Below are 15,340 nucleotides of genomic sequence, written 5' to 3' on the forward strand. Positions count from 1 at the left end.
CAATATAACAACTCTTGTTATTATGAGTAAGTAATCTGAAGATGAATTAGAGCCTATAGCAGGGTGCTAGAGGCTCACGTGCAACTACAGTTCTACGCCGACTTATGGAAGGGGCTTGTGCATCCTTGGCTTTTGGTATTCAGGGGGCTCGGGAGCTGATTCCCTGGGACCACAGAGGGAAAATTATATCTACCTCCTAATTTTATGTGTGTGTGAGAGAGGGGATAGAGTTCACAGCCCTTGGAAACAAACCTAGCACATAATCTCAAACCATTACAATAATTATTTGCTGAGATGATATCAAGAGAACTGGTAGGTCTCTTGAAACAAATTACCTAAGAAAAGCACTAGTAGGAATTTATAGCTCTGTGGATCTTGAAATGTCCAAGGAATCAGCAAATTAGGGTTTTTTGTTTGTTTGTTTATTTGTTTTTGTTTTTGTTTTTTCAAGGTGGTCTCACTCTAGCCCAGACTGACCTGGAATTCAATACATAGTCTCATGATGGCCTCGAACTCATGGCAATCCTCCTACCTCAGCCTCCTGAGTGCTGGAATTAAAGGCATGTGCCACCATATCCAGCTGACAAATCGGGTTTTAGTCCCTCTTGTCACATTCCTGTGTCTCAGTTTTCCCATCTGCAGAATGGGAATAACAGTAGTATTATACTTCCTTGTAGTGTTACTGTGAGAACTAAAAACTATAATCGCAAAGTGTTGAATTAGTGCTTAGCACACGATAAAGAACTCAGTAAATGGGCTGGAGAGATGGCTTAGCGGTTAAGCGCTTGCCTGTGAAGCCTAAGGACTCTGGTTCAAGGCTTGATTTCCCAGGACCCAGGTTAGCCAGATGCACAAGGGGGCGCACTTGTCTGGAGTTCATTGGCAGTGGCTGGATGCTCTGGCATGCCCACTCCCCACCCCCACCTCTTTCTCTCTCTGTCTGTAGCTCTCAAATAAATAAAATAAAAAATAAACAAAATATTTTTTAAAAAAAGAACTCAGAAAGTGCAAGCTCTCACCCTCACGGGTATAGGGAGACGGGAGACACGAGGTCTAGTTTAGCCTGTGTCCCTGGATTCGGCGGCTGTATTGTCGCCACTGCTTCAGTCTTGTCCTTTCTTTCCTTTTTTTTTTTTTTTTTTCTTTTCTTGGTTTATCAAGGTAGGGCCTCACTCTAGCCCAGGCTGACCTGAAACTCATTATGTAGTCTCAGGGTGGCTTTGAACTCAGGGCGATCCTCCTACCTCTGCCTCCCAAGTTGTGGGAATATTTTTAAAAAATTATTTAAGGCTGGAGTGATGGCTTAGCAGTTAAGGTGCTTGCCTGTGAAACCTAAGGACCCACGTTAGACTCTCCAGATCCCATGTAAGCCAGACACACAAAGGTGAGGCAAACGCAAGGTCACACATGTCCACGAAGTGGTGCAAGCATCTGGAGTTTGATCACAGTGGCTAAGGCCCCGGCACTCCAATTCTCTCTCTCTCTCTCTCTGTAAAATAAAATAGAATTAAAAATTTTATTTCAGGCATGGTAGCACACACCTTTAATCTCTCAGGAAGCAGAAGTAGGATGATCACCATGAGTTTGAGGCCAGGCTGAGACTACATACATAGTGAATTCCAGGTCAGCCTGGGCTAGAGTGAGACTACCTTGAAAAACCAAAAAATATATATTATTTATTTATAAGGACAGACAAAGAGAAGAGAGGCAGACACACAGAATGGGTGCAGCACCAGGTCCTCTAACCACTGCAAATTAACTCCTGACGCATGTGCCTCTTTGTGCATCTGGCTTTATGTGGGCACTGAGGAATCGAACCTGGGTCATTATGCCTTGCAGGCAAGCACCTTAACAGCTGAGCTCTCTCTCCAGATCCCTTTTCTCTTCTTTTCTCTTTTTGAGATGAGGTCTTGTGAAGTAGCTGAAATTGTCAAATTCCCTATGTAGATGAGGCTATCCTTGACTTCCTGATTTCCCTGCCTCCACCTCTCAAATGCTGGAATTACAGGTGTGGGTCACCACACCCAGCTCCTCATCTATTAAAAAGAAGGAACAGATGTTTCTATGTGAGCAAAAACATTCCCTTCCTTCCTGATAATTCTGAATCAAAGGTGACTCAGATTTTCAAAGTGACTCAAGGGCCTTAGTAATCCCTGTACCATTAAATTCCAAGTGTAAGGTCAAGCCTGAGCTACATGGGGACATGTTTCAAAATAAAAATATAAGTAAGATTTAAAGATTAAATGACTGGGGACTGAAGAGATGGTTCAGTGGTAAAGGCGCTTGCAAAGCCTAACGACTCAGTGCCCACCTAAAGCCAGATGAACAAGATGGTACCTGTGTCTGGAGGCCTTGGTGTACCTATTCTCTCTCTGTGTCCATCTGTCTCTGGTTGCGAATAAATAAATAAAATATTAAAAAGAAAAAAAATTAAGTGACTGGACTTGAATTCCACTCCACAGGAGGAAATACCTACCTGGCATTAAAACCCTAATCAAAAACATATAGCTAAGGAAGTCAAAAGCCCTAGAGCAGGGCTGCAGAGATGGCTTAGCATTTAAGCGCTTGCCTGTGAAGCCTAAGGACCCCGGTTCAAGGCTCGGTTCCCCAGGTCCCACGTTAGCCAGATGCACAAGGGGGCGCACGCGTCTGGAGTTCGTTTGCAGAGGCTGGAAGCCCTGGCACGCCCATTCTCTCTCTCCCTCTACCTGTCTTTCTCTCTGTGTCTGTCTCTCTCAAATAAATAAAAAAAAAAATTTAAAAAAGCCCTAGAGCAGAAACTACTGTTGTTGTCTGACTAAAGAGATATCTTATGACCACCAAACTGCTCTCTACGTACTTATGCTTAGGGCTGAAAAGATAGCTTAGTGGTTAAGGCACTTGCCTGCAAATGTGTCTGGAGTTTGCAGCTGCTGGAGGCCCTGGTACGCCCATTCTCTGTCTCTCTCTTTTCCTCTTTCTCTCTCAAATAAATAACAAAATAAACACTTATGCCCATGTCAGTGTTACTCTTATTTTTAAAAATATTTTATTTCTATTTTATTTATGAGAGAGAGAGAGAATGGGTGCACCAGGGCATCTAGCAATTGCAAATGAACTCCAAATGCGGGAGCCACCATGTGCATCTGGCTTGTGTGGGTTCTGGGGAACAAAACCTGAGTCCATAGGCTTCACAGGCAAGCGCCTTAATCTCTAGGCCGTCTCTCCAGCCCCTACTCTCACTTTTGGTTAGAGAAACCTCTCTTTTCAAATGGTGGTGACCACTGACTGGGGGATTCAAAACTCACCAAAGTGCTGAGAAGAAATGCCAGTGAGTGTTCAGCACTACGTGGAACGTCTCCATCGCAACCCTCTCTCGGGCTCAGGGACCAATGAGGAAGAGGTGACACGAAGAATGTAAGAGCCAAAAAGTGAGAGGAGGGCTTTGCAACATTGTTTTCCAGACACAAAGTAGCCATGACCTTATCGTGGCCTTTGCTAACCGCACAAGACATACATGATGAAGGCTGGGGCGGGGGGCGGGGGGCATGACTTCAGAATAGGACGCTAATTGGAAAGAGGTTCAGTGGAGGAGAATTCGGGAGGGTGGTGATGCTGTGGAAGTCTTTTAGAAAGATCACTCCAATGCCAATATGAGTGAAATAGGAGAGTTTACTTGGGTGCCAAAGAGCTTGATACAGCCCTCCAAAGAAGCTCTGGCCCTGAGCTGAGATTTTATTTTTATTTTATAGCTTTTATAGTCAAGGGGAGGGGTGAGCGAACAAACAAAATGTGGCAATTTGTATAGCAAGCTTTTTTGTCTGTTTGTTTGTTTTGGGGGGGTGGGTTTCAAGGTAGGGTTTCATTCTAGCCCAGGCTGACCTGGAATTCACTATGTAGTCTCAGGGTGGTCTTGAATTCACAGTGATCCTCCTACCTGTGCCTCCCCAGTGCTGGGATTCAAGGTGTGCGCCACCACGCCCAGCATCAATCATTTTACTTTGTTTTAGCCTAAACTGTCGCCCCCACCCCCTTATCGTCCCTCTGGGTCCTTACTCAACAGTTCGCTCTTTGAAAATTTTCCATCTACTAACAAAAGTAAATTTAACTCCTCAACAATTAACTCTTACAGTAACTCAATAAAACAATTCAACTTTTGGCTTTTTAATTTTTTTTAACCACAGTGAGAGAAGGTTATGACCATGGTAACATTGTCTGGAAGTTATCAATACGAAGTTTTTTTTTAAAACATATTTTATTTATTTGAGAGAGAGAGCTCTCCAGCCCCCAAGTTTTTTTTTTTAAGAACATAAGAATAAAAATTAAGTGCTGGGGGCTGGAGAGACGGCTTAGTGGTTAAGCGCTTGCCTGTGAAGCCTAATGACCCTGGCTCGATTCCCCAGGTCCCACGTAAGCCAGATGCACACAAGGGGGCGCATGCATCTGGAGTTCCCTTGCAGTGGCTGGAGGCCCTGGCACGCCCATTCTCTCTCGGTCAGCTGCTCTCAAAAATAAATAAATAAAAATAAAACAAATTTATTTAATTAAGTGCTGGCACACACCTTTAGGCCCAGAACACTAAGTTCGAAGCCAGCCTGGGCTACACAGTGCGTTCCAAGTCGGCCTGGACTACAGTGACACCCTGCTTGGTGAACAAAACAAAGCAAAGCAAAGCAAAGCAAAGCAAAAACAAAACACCGAATTCTGTGCTGGTAGAGGAGCTTAGAAGTCAGCAGAGGGAAGGGGCCCCGTTGACAAGGCTGGCTGGCGGCTCTCCAGCTTCCCGCCGGGTTAAGTTTCGAGGTTCTCCCGCCGTGGGGTTCCCCGATGGGCGTCCAGGGCGCAAACTTTGGGCGGCCCGGACCCCGCCGAGCGCTGCCAGGCCCCGGCCCAGGCGGGATGGGGGCGGGACCGACGCTCCCCTCCAGCTCCGCCCAGAGCTTTGACAGGACTCCCCGCGGCCCCGGGGACCGGGAGGAACAGGAAGGGGCGGAGCTGCTCTGCGGCTGGCTGCTGAGCCATCAGCCGACCGCAGCCGTGGGGGGGAGATCGGGTGTCCTCAGCGCCACTCGTGGGCCCTGAGGGCCAGCCAGGGCCTCGGCTGCAGAGGCTGGAAGGGAGAGCCTGTCCCGTCTGCGAAGCCCGGCAATGACCCACCACGGTGTGACGTCTGGCCAGGGCCACCCGAGGTCCGGCCGGGAGCCCAGAGCGCAGAGATCCCGGCGGGACCCCAGTCTGGGACTCCTGCGGACCGTAGCGGGCCTGACGCTGGTGCTGGCCCTCTCGGACTCCGTGGCTCTCTGTGCGCCCATTGGAGCTCACCTGCTTCCTGCCCAAGGTTATCCTGCCAAGTTCAATGGCATCATGCCCCAGCTCCAGAATGGGTGGTGGAACCTCACCTGCCCAGCCTGCAAAGTCATATTCTCTGTCATCAACTACGGGCTAAAGGTGAGCACTGCGTGGAGGGCGTGGGAGCTGCGCTGGGGTACTGGGGGGTGGGGGAAGGAGACCGAGATGCCCTGGAGTCTGAGGCCTCCCTGATGCGGAGGGCCGAATCTGAAAATCTTCGCTGGGTCTGCTGTCTTTTGGGGACACTCATGCCTACATGCTACCACCACCCCACTGTGACCTTTTTGTAAAGGAGTGTGAAGACCGCGCCTCGGGAAGGCAGCCTGCTAAGCCCGGGCCTCAAATGCTGCTAGCTCCTGAGCTAAAGAGAAACTTATGATGTGCTGTCAACTGAGTCACAGGGCAATATGTAGGAGGTCTCTTTATCCAGGTGGCACTGAGTCTGCCCCAGACTCCATTTAGATATGAATGCCCATGGGGTGATGCCCAGGGTTGGTCTGATTCCCCTGTTCTGTCTCCGACTTCTCATCACTTGTTCTTCCCGCCACAGAAGGAGCCCAATGTGGCACGACTGGGCTCCGTGGTCATCAAGCTGTGCAAGGTGCTGAACATAGCACCACCCAACGTGTGCCAGTCAGCCGTCCGGCTCTTTGAGGATGACATGGTGGAGGTGTGGAGACATTCCGTGCTGAACCCATCTGAAGCGTGTGGCTTGCTCCTGGGGTCTACCTGTGGGCACTGGGACATCTTTTCATCTTGGAACATCTCTTTGCCAGCCGTACCAAAGCCAACCCCAAAGCCACCAAACCCACCAGCCCCAGGTGCCCCTGTCAGCCGTGTCCTCTTCCTGACTGACCTCCACTGGGATCATGACTACATGGAGGGGACAAACCCTAACTGTGTGGATCCGCTGTGTTGCCGAAGGGGCTCTGGCCAGCCACCCAGCTCTCAGCCCGGCGCCGGGTACTGGGGGGAGTATAGCAAGTGTGACCTCCCGCTACGGACAATAGAGAGCCTACTGAGTGGACTGGGCCCGGCCGGCCCTTTCGAGATGGTATACTGGACAGGAGACATCCCTGCCCATGACGTCTGGCAACAGTCTCGTAAGGACCAGCTGCGGGCCCTGACCACCGTCACAGACCTCATCAAGAAGTTCTTGGGGCCCATACCAGTGTACCCTGCTGTGGGCAACCACGAGAGCACACCCGTCAATAGCTTCCCTCCCCCCTTCATAAAGGGCAACTACTCCTCAAGCTGGCTCTATGAGGCCATGGCCGACGCATGGGAGCCCTGGCTACCTGAGGAAGCCCTTCACACCCTCAGGTACCTATGACCCTTGGAAACCCAGGAAGTGGGGAGACGGGCTGGGGAGAATGAAGGAAGGAGGGAATCTGGGTGGTGGTTGGACTACTCCAGCGCGTGTCCTCGGCACACTGCAAGGCCCTCCCTAACTGGACCCCACCTTCCCTTTCTGATCACCAGCCACCTTCTTTCAGAGCTAGCAACATAACTTTGGTACAACCCAGGCTGTGCCTTTTTCTACACTGGCTCTCTCTAGGATGAATTCCCCTGTTCAGCAACATCCCCAGCTTGCCCAAACCCAGGGACTCAACCCATAGAATGGCCTTTGCTTAGCTGTGCGGCTCACTTTAGTATCTGTCCTGAATTCCTGCAGCCCTCGGCCCTTGCTCTGAGCCTTCCTCCTTGTCAGACAGGCCCTGTAATTAGGGCTGCCTGGTCCTCAGATAAGAGTGGGGGTTGACGTCACATATGCCTCTGCCTAGCACAGGACTGGACCTGCAGGATTATGAAAGTGTGACCCCTCTTATTGTTTCAGAACTGGGGGGTTCTATGCCCTTTCCCCACGTCCTGGCCTCCGCCTCATCTCTCTCAATATGAACTTTTGTTCCCGCGAGAACTTCTGGCTCTTGATCAACTCCACAGATCCTGCTGGACAGCTCCAGTGGCTGGTGGGGGAGCTTCAGGCCGCTGAGGACAGAGGAGACAAAGTGAGGGAGAGTGGTGGGAGCCGGTGGACTAGGAGATGCTGCAGTTTGGGGGAGAAGCGGACTGCTGTGGAGCTGGAGCACCTGTGAGCTTGGCTTCCTGGTGCTCCCCTCTGAAACCTTTTTATCTAACACCTCACTGATAACCCTTCACCCTCCCCTCAGGTGCATATAATTGGCCACATTCCCCCAGGGCACTGCCTGAAAAGCTGGAGCTGGAATTATTACCGAATTGTAGCCAGGTAGGAAGGAGGGATCCCGGGGTGGGGCGGGAGTTGAAGAATTTAAAGAGTAGCAGTTCCCCCCAGGATCTCACCATCTCCACTGTGCCATGATGGGGTGCGTGTGTGTGGGGGGGGTGCTTACTGAAAAGTAGCTATAGAGAAAGAGCGTCTTAACCCCCCGCCCCCCAGATGCCCACCTCCCTCGACTCTTCCGACTCTTTCGGGTCTCTGGTCAGGTATGAGAACATCCTGGCTGGTCAGTTTTTCGGCCACACTCACGTGGATGAGTTCGAGGTCTTCTACGACGAGGAGACTCTAAGCCGTCCAGTGGCTGTGGCTTTCCTGGCACCCAGTGCCACCACCTATATCAACCTTAACCCTGGTGAGTGAGGCAGGGGGTTGGTGGGCAGAAGTGGCCGGAAGCAAGAGGCTTGGGTGGATGGCCCTCCCCGGGGCGAGCTCCATTCTCTGCCCTCTCCCGCAGCCAGCCCTCCTTCCTTCCTTGCAGGGTACCGCGTCTACCACGTAGATGGAAACTACTCCGGGAGCACCCATGTGGTCCTGGACCACGAGACCTACATCTTGAACCTGACCCAGGCCAATGCGCCAGGAGCCGCACCACGGTGGCAACGCCTCTACGGGGCTCGAGAGACCTACCAGCTGCCAGACGCGCTGCCTGCCTCCTGGCACAACCTGGTGTACCGCATGCGCGATGACGAGCGACTCTTCCAGACCTTCTGGTTTCTCTACCACAAAGGCCACCCGCCCTCGGAGGCCTGCGGCTCGCCCTGCCGCCTGGCCACCCTGTGCGCGCAGCTGTCGGCCCGCGCCAACAGCCCGGCGCTGTGTCGCCACCTAGTGCCCAACGAGCGCGTCCCGGCGGCGCTGCCCTCGTGGTCAAGGCCTCCTTTCTGCTAGCGCCCCGGGGATGCCTAGAGCCCGGGGGGAAAGTGCTGCATTAGGAAAGGATCAAATACCTGAGTGCTGCTGAGTCAACCCGGCCAGAACTTGGGGAGAAGAGCCTGAGTTAGGCTGGGTGACAGGCCCTTCTCTGGAGCCGGTTTGGCTGGATTGAGCAGCTTTGGCCGCCCCACCAGTGCCTCGCATCTGGATTCCCCAGGGACTGTGGGCCTTAAAAACCCAGACAGCTAGCTAGACAGGAGCTGTCGCCCTAGGCGGGCACTGTTCAGCTAGCTAGCATTCTGTACTGCTGCTACTGGATCCTGCCGTGGTGATAAAATAAAGGCTTGGACTCCAGAGCCTTCTGGGACTGTCCCAATTTCTTCTTCCTAAGCAGGCAGGGGTGAAAGGAAGCTGGACGGCCAGCTCGTGAGGGTGCTGGTAACCGCGGTGGTGTGGGGCAGGCACAGGGAGACACGGAGCAGCGCAGACAGACTTTATTAGTGGTATCAGTACAGCAGAGGAGCCCACAGAGCAAGGGAGAGGGGACCCATGCCTGGACCAGTCCCCTCCTCCTGCCCCTGCTGGGCCTTGTGAGGACAGGGCCTGGTTGGGACCAGTTCCTCCAGCTCCACCTCACACCCACAGGATGGAAAGCCTGGAGCTGGCCTTGCTTCCTCTTCTTCTTGTGTTATCACTTTCAGGGAACCCCAGCTACTGAGGAGAGGCAGCCCAGGGGACCTGAGTCCTAGGAATGGCATCCAGAGTCCCTCCCTGCCCCAAACCCTTGAGTTCCCTGGTGCCCAACTGTAAGCAGGTGGAGGGAGGAGGGAGGGGGTTCTTCATGGGGTCTGGGCCCCAAGACGTTTGGGTTTAAGGGAGCCCCACAGCGACTGGACGCCCCTGCGGACAGTCCACCCTACACGCCTGGCGACGGACTCGGCAGGAGGTGCTGGGAGGCAGGAGGTGGAGGTCTGGGAGCGGGCGTCTAGACACTTCTGGTAGCGGAGCTGCAGAGAGGCAAGGGACCGTCACTCTCCAGCCTTGCGCCCTCTAGGGTCCAGCCGCCCCCCCACCCACACACACCTTTCCCACCTACGCACCATGCAGGCAGCCTGCACTGCCTCTGAGAGGCTAGCAGCATTGGGCTCACACCAGAACATGTGGCAGCAGAAGGAGGCTGGGCCGGCAGCCATGATGAACGCGAAAGTGTGGACATCTCGGCCCACGGCCAGAAAGGAGAGGAAGCGCACCCGGCACTCCCCTAGCACTGCCTCTGTCTGAAGGGAAGGAGCCCGGTTGAGAAGAGCGCTGCGGGCCCCAACTCTCACACACCTCTACACCCCCCGCGGGAGTGACCTCCATGCCAAGACAGCAATGCCTCCTCCTACCGCAGCTCTTTACCTGCTGGTGCAAGATGGTGAGGGTCGCAGGGGCCACGCTGACATGGCTTGGAGTCCACTGCTCTCGGCTGCTGGAGGACAGGACTGACTCCAGGGCCCCATTAATAACGTCCACGCCTGGAAGACAGGGACGGGAGTGCATGCGACCCTGAAGGCAGGGAGAGGGCACCCTGGCTCTGCCCAGTCCAACTCAAGCCTTGCTCCACACTCATTCCACCAGTCTGTGGCCTGAGAGCCCAGCTGCCCTGGGAGCTCTTCAACGCCAGTCAGTTAACACTTGCCCGGTTTCTTTCCTATCTTGAATCATAGGCTTCATTTTCTTCACGGACTCTGCCTCTTCAGCCTCTCAAATGGACTGACACCCCCCCCCCACTCCTGCAAAGTGCTGACCTATTCCCTACCTTTTCTTTAAATATATTTTATATTTATTTATTTCAGAGAAAGACACAGGAAGAGACAGAGAGAGGGAGAGAATGAGCACGTCAGGGCCTCCAGCCACTGCAAACGAACTCCAGGAGCATGCGCCACCTTAAGCATATGGCTTATGTGGCACCTGGAGACTCGAACCAAGGTCCTTTAGCTTTGCAGGCAAGCACCTTAACTGTTAAGCCATCTCTTCAGCACCCCCCTTCCCTTTTTAGACAGGGTCTTATGTAGCCCGGGTTAGCCCTGAATTCAGATCCTCCTACCATTCCCTGACACTGGGGTTAGAGGTGTGCAGCACCATGTTTCGCTTATTCTGTGCCGGGGACTGGGCCCACGGCTATACGTCCTGAGCTGCAGCGCCAGCCCTGACCTCCCCACCTCCTGCGCTCCACGTTCGCACACAGCAAAGCTTCAGCCGACAACAACGGCTGCCAATCAGCCACACACCAGCACTCCCCCCAGACACCAACATTTAAAAACTATTTTAGTGCGACAGGCTGCTGTCACGTACCCAGGCCAGCTCTGAACTCACTGGATGTGTAGCCAAGAACGAGCCTGACCTGGTCCTGCCACTTCACAACTACTGGGACTACAGGGCTATGCCACCACAACCAGCTACCCTTGTTTTAGGGTACCCACTCGATGAGTTTTACTGTGTCACAGTCGCCAAGGAATTACAAAGGACTGTCTCACTTAAGCCCACACAAACTCATACCAGAACATTTCACTGTCACTTTGCAGATAAGGGCCCCAAAGCTAGAGAAACAAGGTAACTCTGCCCAAAATCTCAGGAAGCATGAGACTCTGCCTTCCTGCCACTTCCTCTCTCGTCTTAGTTCCCACAACCAGAGGGTTTTCCATAGCATGCTCAACAGCCGAAGAACATCAGCTGTCTCATTTTCAGAAAAATCATCTTTCCCTTAAAACATAAAGGTCTCACCGGGCATTGGTGGCGCACGCCTTTAATCCCAGCACTCGGGAGGCAGAGGTAGGTGGGTCACCATGAGTTTGAGGCCACCCTGAGATTGCATAGTGAATTCCAGGTCAGCCTGGGCTAGAATGAGACCCTACCTCGAAAAACCAAAAACAAAAACAAAACACAATGGTCTCACCTGGCATATTGGTGCATGCCTGTAATCCCAGCACTGTCTGCAAGGGCAAGAGGATCACTACAAGCTCAAGACCAGGATAGGCTTTGACTCTGTGAAGTAGGCTAGCTAAGGGTACAAAGCAAGACCTTAGCCAGGTGTGGTGTGGTACACGCCTTTAATCCCAGCACTTGGGAGGCAGAGGTAGGAGGACCACTGTGAGTTCGAGGCCAGCCTGCCACTAGAGTGAGACCCTACCTCACCCCCCACAAAAAAAAACAACAAATAAGCAACAACAACAAAAAAACAAAGCAAGATCATGTCTCTAAATAAACAACTCATAATGATGAAAACTGTGTCAGTTTATGTTGATTGATCAACTTGACACAACCTAAAATCACCTGCAATGGATTGTCTAGATTAAGTTCGCCTCTGTGCACATCTGTGAGGGATTATCTTGATGATGCTAAATCAGGTGGGAAGACCTGCCTTACCTGTGGGTGGCACCAATCCACAGGCTGGAGGTGTGGGCTATGCGCACAGGAAGGAGCAGGCTGAGCGCCAGCCCTCCCCTCTCTGCTTCCCCACCTGCCTGAATTTGAGCAACCGCCTCAATTTTCAGCCATGCCTGTCCCACCATGATGGACTACAGCCTCCAACTAAAAGCTGAAATAAACCCTTCTAAATGATTTCAGCTGGGTATTTTGTCTCAACAACAAGAAAGAAACTGATGCTCTCCTCCACTTCAAGTTGCTTCTAAGCACTCTCTCCTACATCCTGTTTTTGCTTGACTGCAACAGGCAGCCAACGCAGGAGCACACCGCTTGGCAGATGTGCATGCCTCTGTGGTCCATTTCCGGGGTCTGCCTGCCTGTTGTGCCCAGGAGATGAAGCAGAGGACAGATGTCTTCTTTGAATGTCTCCTCCCTGAATGCCCCAAGTGGTGGCACATGCCTATAAACCAAGCACTTGGAAAGCAGAGCAGAAGAACTGCAAGTTCAAGGCCAAACTAGCGTGAACTAAAATTCCCAAAAAAGTGCTGCATCTGCTGCATCTACTCGAAGGCTGAATGAACTGATAAAACCCCTGTGACCACAGAGAGAGAGAGAGAACGTTGGAGAGTCAGATTCAAATTACCTTGGGCTACCTTTAGCTCCTTAATAGTTATTTATTGCCCACTTCTGTGTCTGACCTAACATCCTGGTGACTATCAGTTGGTCAGGTTCAACCTTTTTGGAATGTACAGGTAGACCAACAGCTTCTGCCAACGCAAGGGCTAAGCATGTCACCAGACAGCCTCTGAGGCCCATGGAGATGTCCTTGCTTTGCTGTAACCCGCCTCCCTGATGGTCAGCCAATCTATTTGAAAAACGCCTTGATTCATGGCTTTCTTCATGAAATTGTTAACATGTTGGAACATGGAATTAGGGTAACCTAAATCTGTGTTCCCGGGGCCATGGCCACTAATGTTTGGCTCTAAGAATAAACTTCTTTAAGATGAGAGCTGTGTCTTTTTCGTAGACACTGGTCTACATAGCAAGCATTAGCTAGAGCTACATAAGGAAGCCTTATCTCAAACAAAAATCTCCCCACTTTGGCCTGGCCCACCTTATCTCTAGGCCAAATTCTTCTAAACAAGTCTTCAGAAACCTTGCTTATGGGGCTTTGAAAATGGCTAGGCTGTTAAAAGTGCTTGCCTGCAAAGCCTACTGGCTTGGGTTCAGTTCCCCAACACCCATGTAAAGTCAGATAGACAAAGGGGCACATGTGTCTGTCGTTAATTTGCAGTGGCAAGAGGTCCTGGCACACCCATACTCTTCCTCCGTCTCTCAAACAAATAAAATCAACTTAACTTTATCTGAGTTGTCAAGCCTCAGAATTTTACAGCTTCCCGAGCTTTGAAGGATTTATCTACAATCACGAGCACCTAATCTTGGCAAATGGCCAGCTAGGCAGACAGGAACTACCAATCAGGAGAGGGTGCCTGGGCAGGACACAGTCTGTGCCTAAGGGCCGAACCTGTATGCATGCCTGAGAAGCCCAGACTGTCATGCTCACGTCTGGCCTGGGAAGCCTTCTCCAGGGTATGAAGTGGACAGTTGTGAGACGCATCTTACCACCGTATCCTGTAACTGCTGGAAACCCACTTCTACACTGGACTGTGGCTGTACCAAGGACAGAGACCAAGTTTAACTGGCATCCATGTCCCCCAGTCCCAACCCCCAGGGCTTCTCTGCTATGTGGGTAAGTTACCCTTAAGGCAGCATGAGTCAACATAGCGAACTGGTAAACCAAGAAACACAAGAGGTCAACAACTGCAGACAAGAGCAGGGGCCAAGTCATGCTGCAAAAGTCTCAGGAGCAAGTGTGACGCCTCTGACGTTTAGGCTGGGGCAGTGGGAAACCGCAAAGCTCATGGGGTGTGAGGAACAACCAAGTGAACTGTAGATTATGCAGATGATCTCGGGGTGGAGCCTGGCTTCAGGGTGGGGGAACACTGACAGGAAGTGGCAAAAGCAGTGCCACGGTGTGGTCTGGAAGAAGGCGGTCGAGCTGGGTACGAGCTGCCCACCCGTCCCACACTCCCGTTCTGGTCTCCTCATCCTGCCTTGGGATTTCCTGCTCCCACCCCACGTCGGGTCTAGTCCTTCAAGAGTGCTGTGACATCTATTAATTTATTTATCTTACTACCTCTTCTCACTAGCATGTCAGCCGAGACAGAAGAAGTCCTTGTCAATGCTACTTATCAATGTATGTTAAGACCTGGGACGGTGCTCGACACAAACCACGTATTCAATAATGATTTGCTGGATGAATACTGTAGCATCACAGAGGGGACCATGTGAAGAAAAAAAAAAGGTGAGGGAGGTCTAAAAAGGAATATAAAGAAGGACTTGAGCTTGGGAATTACTGGTCCAGGGCTGGAAAGATGGCTCAAAAGTTAAGGCACTTGCCTGTGAAGCCTGACGATGCAGGTTCAATTCCCCAGTACCCACATCGAGCGAGATGCACAAAGGACAACATGCATCTGGGGTTCCTTTGCAGTGGCCGGAGGCCCTGGTGTGCCCGTTCTATCTGTGTATTTCTTCTATCTCTGTCTGCTTATAATTTTTTTTTTTTTAAGTTGAGGGCTAGACAGGTGTGGTGGTACATATCTTTAAACCCAGCACTGGAGAGGCTGAAGAAGGAGGATCACCATGAGCTTGAGGCCAGCCTGAACTACAAAGTGAGTTCCAGGTCAGCCTGAGCTAGAGTGACAATGAGACAGTGCTTAAAGAAAAAAACAAAAAACAAAAAACCTTGAGAGCCAGGCATGGCGGCACCCACCTTTGATCCCAGCACTTGGGAGGCAGAGGTAGGAGGATCACTATGAGTTTGAGGCCACCCTGAGATTACATAGTGAATTCCAGGTTGGCCGGGGCTAGAGTGAGACCCTACCTTGCAGAAGAAAACAAAAACGAAAAAATAAAAGTTGAGAGCAAGAAGCAACCAAAGCAAAGGTAGGAGTCAGCAACACCTGTCATGCTCCCTGAGCTCCTCCCTGTGTCTTTTGGTTTCTTAAAAAAATATATTTTTATTTATTTACTTACTTACTGGTTTTTCAAGATAGGGTCTCACTGCAGCCCAGGCTGACCTGGAATTCACTATGTAGTCTCAGGCTAGTCTCAAACTCACAGTGATCCATCCTCCTACCTCTGCCTCCCCAGTGTGGGATTAAAGGCGTGCGCCACCACGCCCAGCTGTTTTGTTTTCTTTTGAAACAGTCTCACTATATACTTCAAGCTGGCCTCACACTCAAGATCTTCCTACCTCTGCCTCCCAAGGGCATGTGTACCCCAGGACACAACCCCTAACTACTCCTGTAGCTGTCCATTCCACTGTCTCCTGCTCTCTCTGTCCTGGAAGGTGTCAGCCTTCTCCACCCATCCATTAGATGTTGAAAGATCACAAAGCCAGGCCTCACC

At 51.5% G+C, this 15,340-nt stretch overlaps 2 protein-coding genes across 11 annotated transcripts in view; one reads left to right on the top strand and one right to left on the bottom strand.

Moving 5' to 3' along the window:
• The first annotated feature begins 4,988 nt into the window (after window positions 1-4,988).
• Smpd1 (sphingomyelin phosphodiesterase 1) lies at window positions 4,989-8,817 on the top strand. Its single transcript, XM_004650717.2, has 6 exons — window positions 4,989-5,427; window positions 5,879-6,651; window positions 7,166-7,337; window positions 7,500-7,576; window positions 7,795-7,940; window positions 8,067-8,817. The coding sequence occupies exons 1-6, from the start codon at window positions 5,128-5,130 to the stop codon at window positions 8,474-8,476; spliced, it is 1,878 nt and encodes a 625-aa protein (XP_004650774.2). The 5' UTR covers window positions 4,989-5,127; the 3' UTR covers window positions 8,477-8,817.
• A 122-nt stretch (window positions 8,818-8,939) lies between these two features.
• Apbb1 (amyloid beta precursor protein binding family B member 1) overlaps window positions 8,940-15,340 on the bottom strand; it is a 28,888-nt gene continuing 22,487 nt past the window's right edge. For all 10 annotated transcript variants that reach the window (XM_045145546.1, XM_004650930.2, XM_045145547.1 and 7 more), the window contains 3 exons: window positions 9,863-9,978; window positions 9,562-9,738; window positions 8,940-9,468 (listed from right to left, as the gene is read on the bottom strand). In XM_045145546.1, the coding sequence (XP_045001481.1) occupies window positions 9,301-9,468; window positions 9,562-9,738; window positions 9,863-9,978 (461 nt within the window). In that variant the 3' untranslated portion in view covers window positions 8,940-9,300. The remainder of the gene's footprint in view (window positions 9,469-9,561; window positions 9,739-9,862; window positions 9,979-15,340) is intronic.

This window comes from Jaculus jaculus, chromosome 3 (assembly GCF_020740685.1).
Source record: "Jaculus jaculus isolate mJacJac1 chromosome 3, mJacJac1.mat.Y.cur, whole genome shotgun sequence".
Classification (NCBI taxonomy): domain Eukaryota; kingdom Metazoa; phylum Chordata; class Mammalia; order Rodentia; family Dipodidae; genus Jaculus; species Jaculus jaculus.

Coding starts and splice junctions, on each gene's coding strand:
- Smpd1 (XM_004650717.2), top strand. CDS start 5,128: ATGACCCACCACGGTGTGACGTCTGGCCAGGGCCACCCGAGGTCCGGC. Junction 5,428..5,878: donor TCATCAACTACGGGCTAAAG/GTGAGCACTGCG, acceptor TTCCCGCCACAG/AAGGAGCCCAATGTGGCACG. Junction 7,338..7,499: donor CTGAGGACAGAGGAGACAAA/GTGAGGGAGAGT, acceptor CCCTCCCCTCAG/GTGCATATAATTGGCCACAT.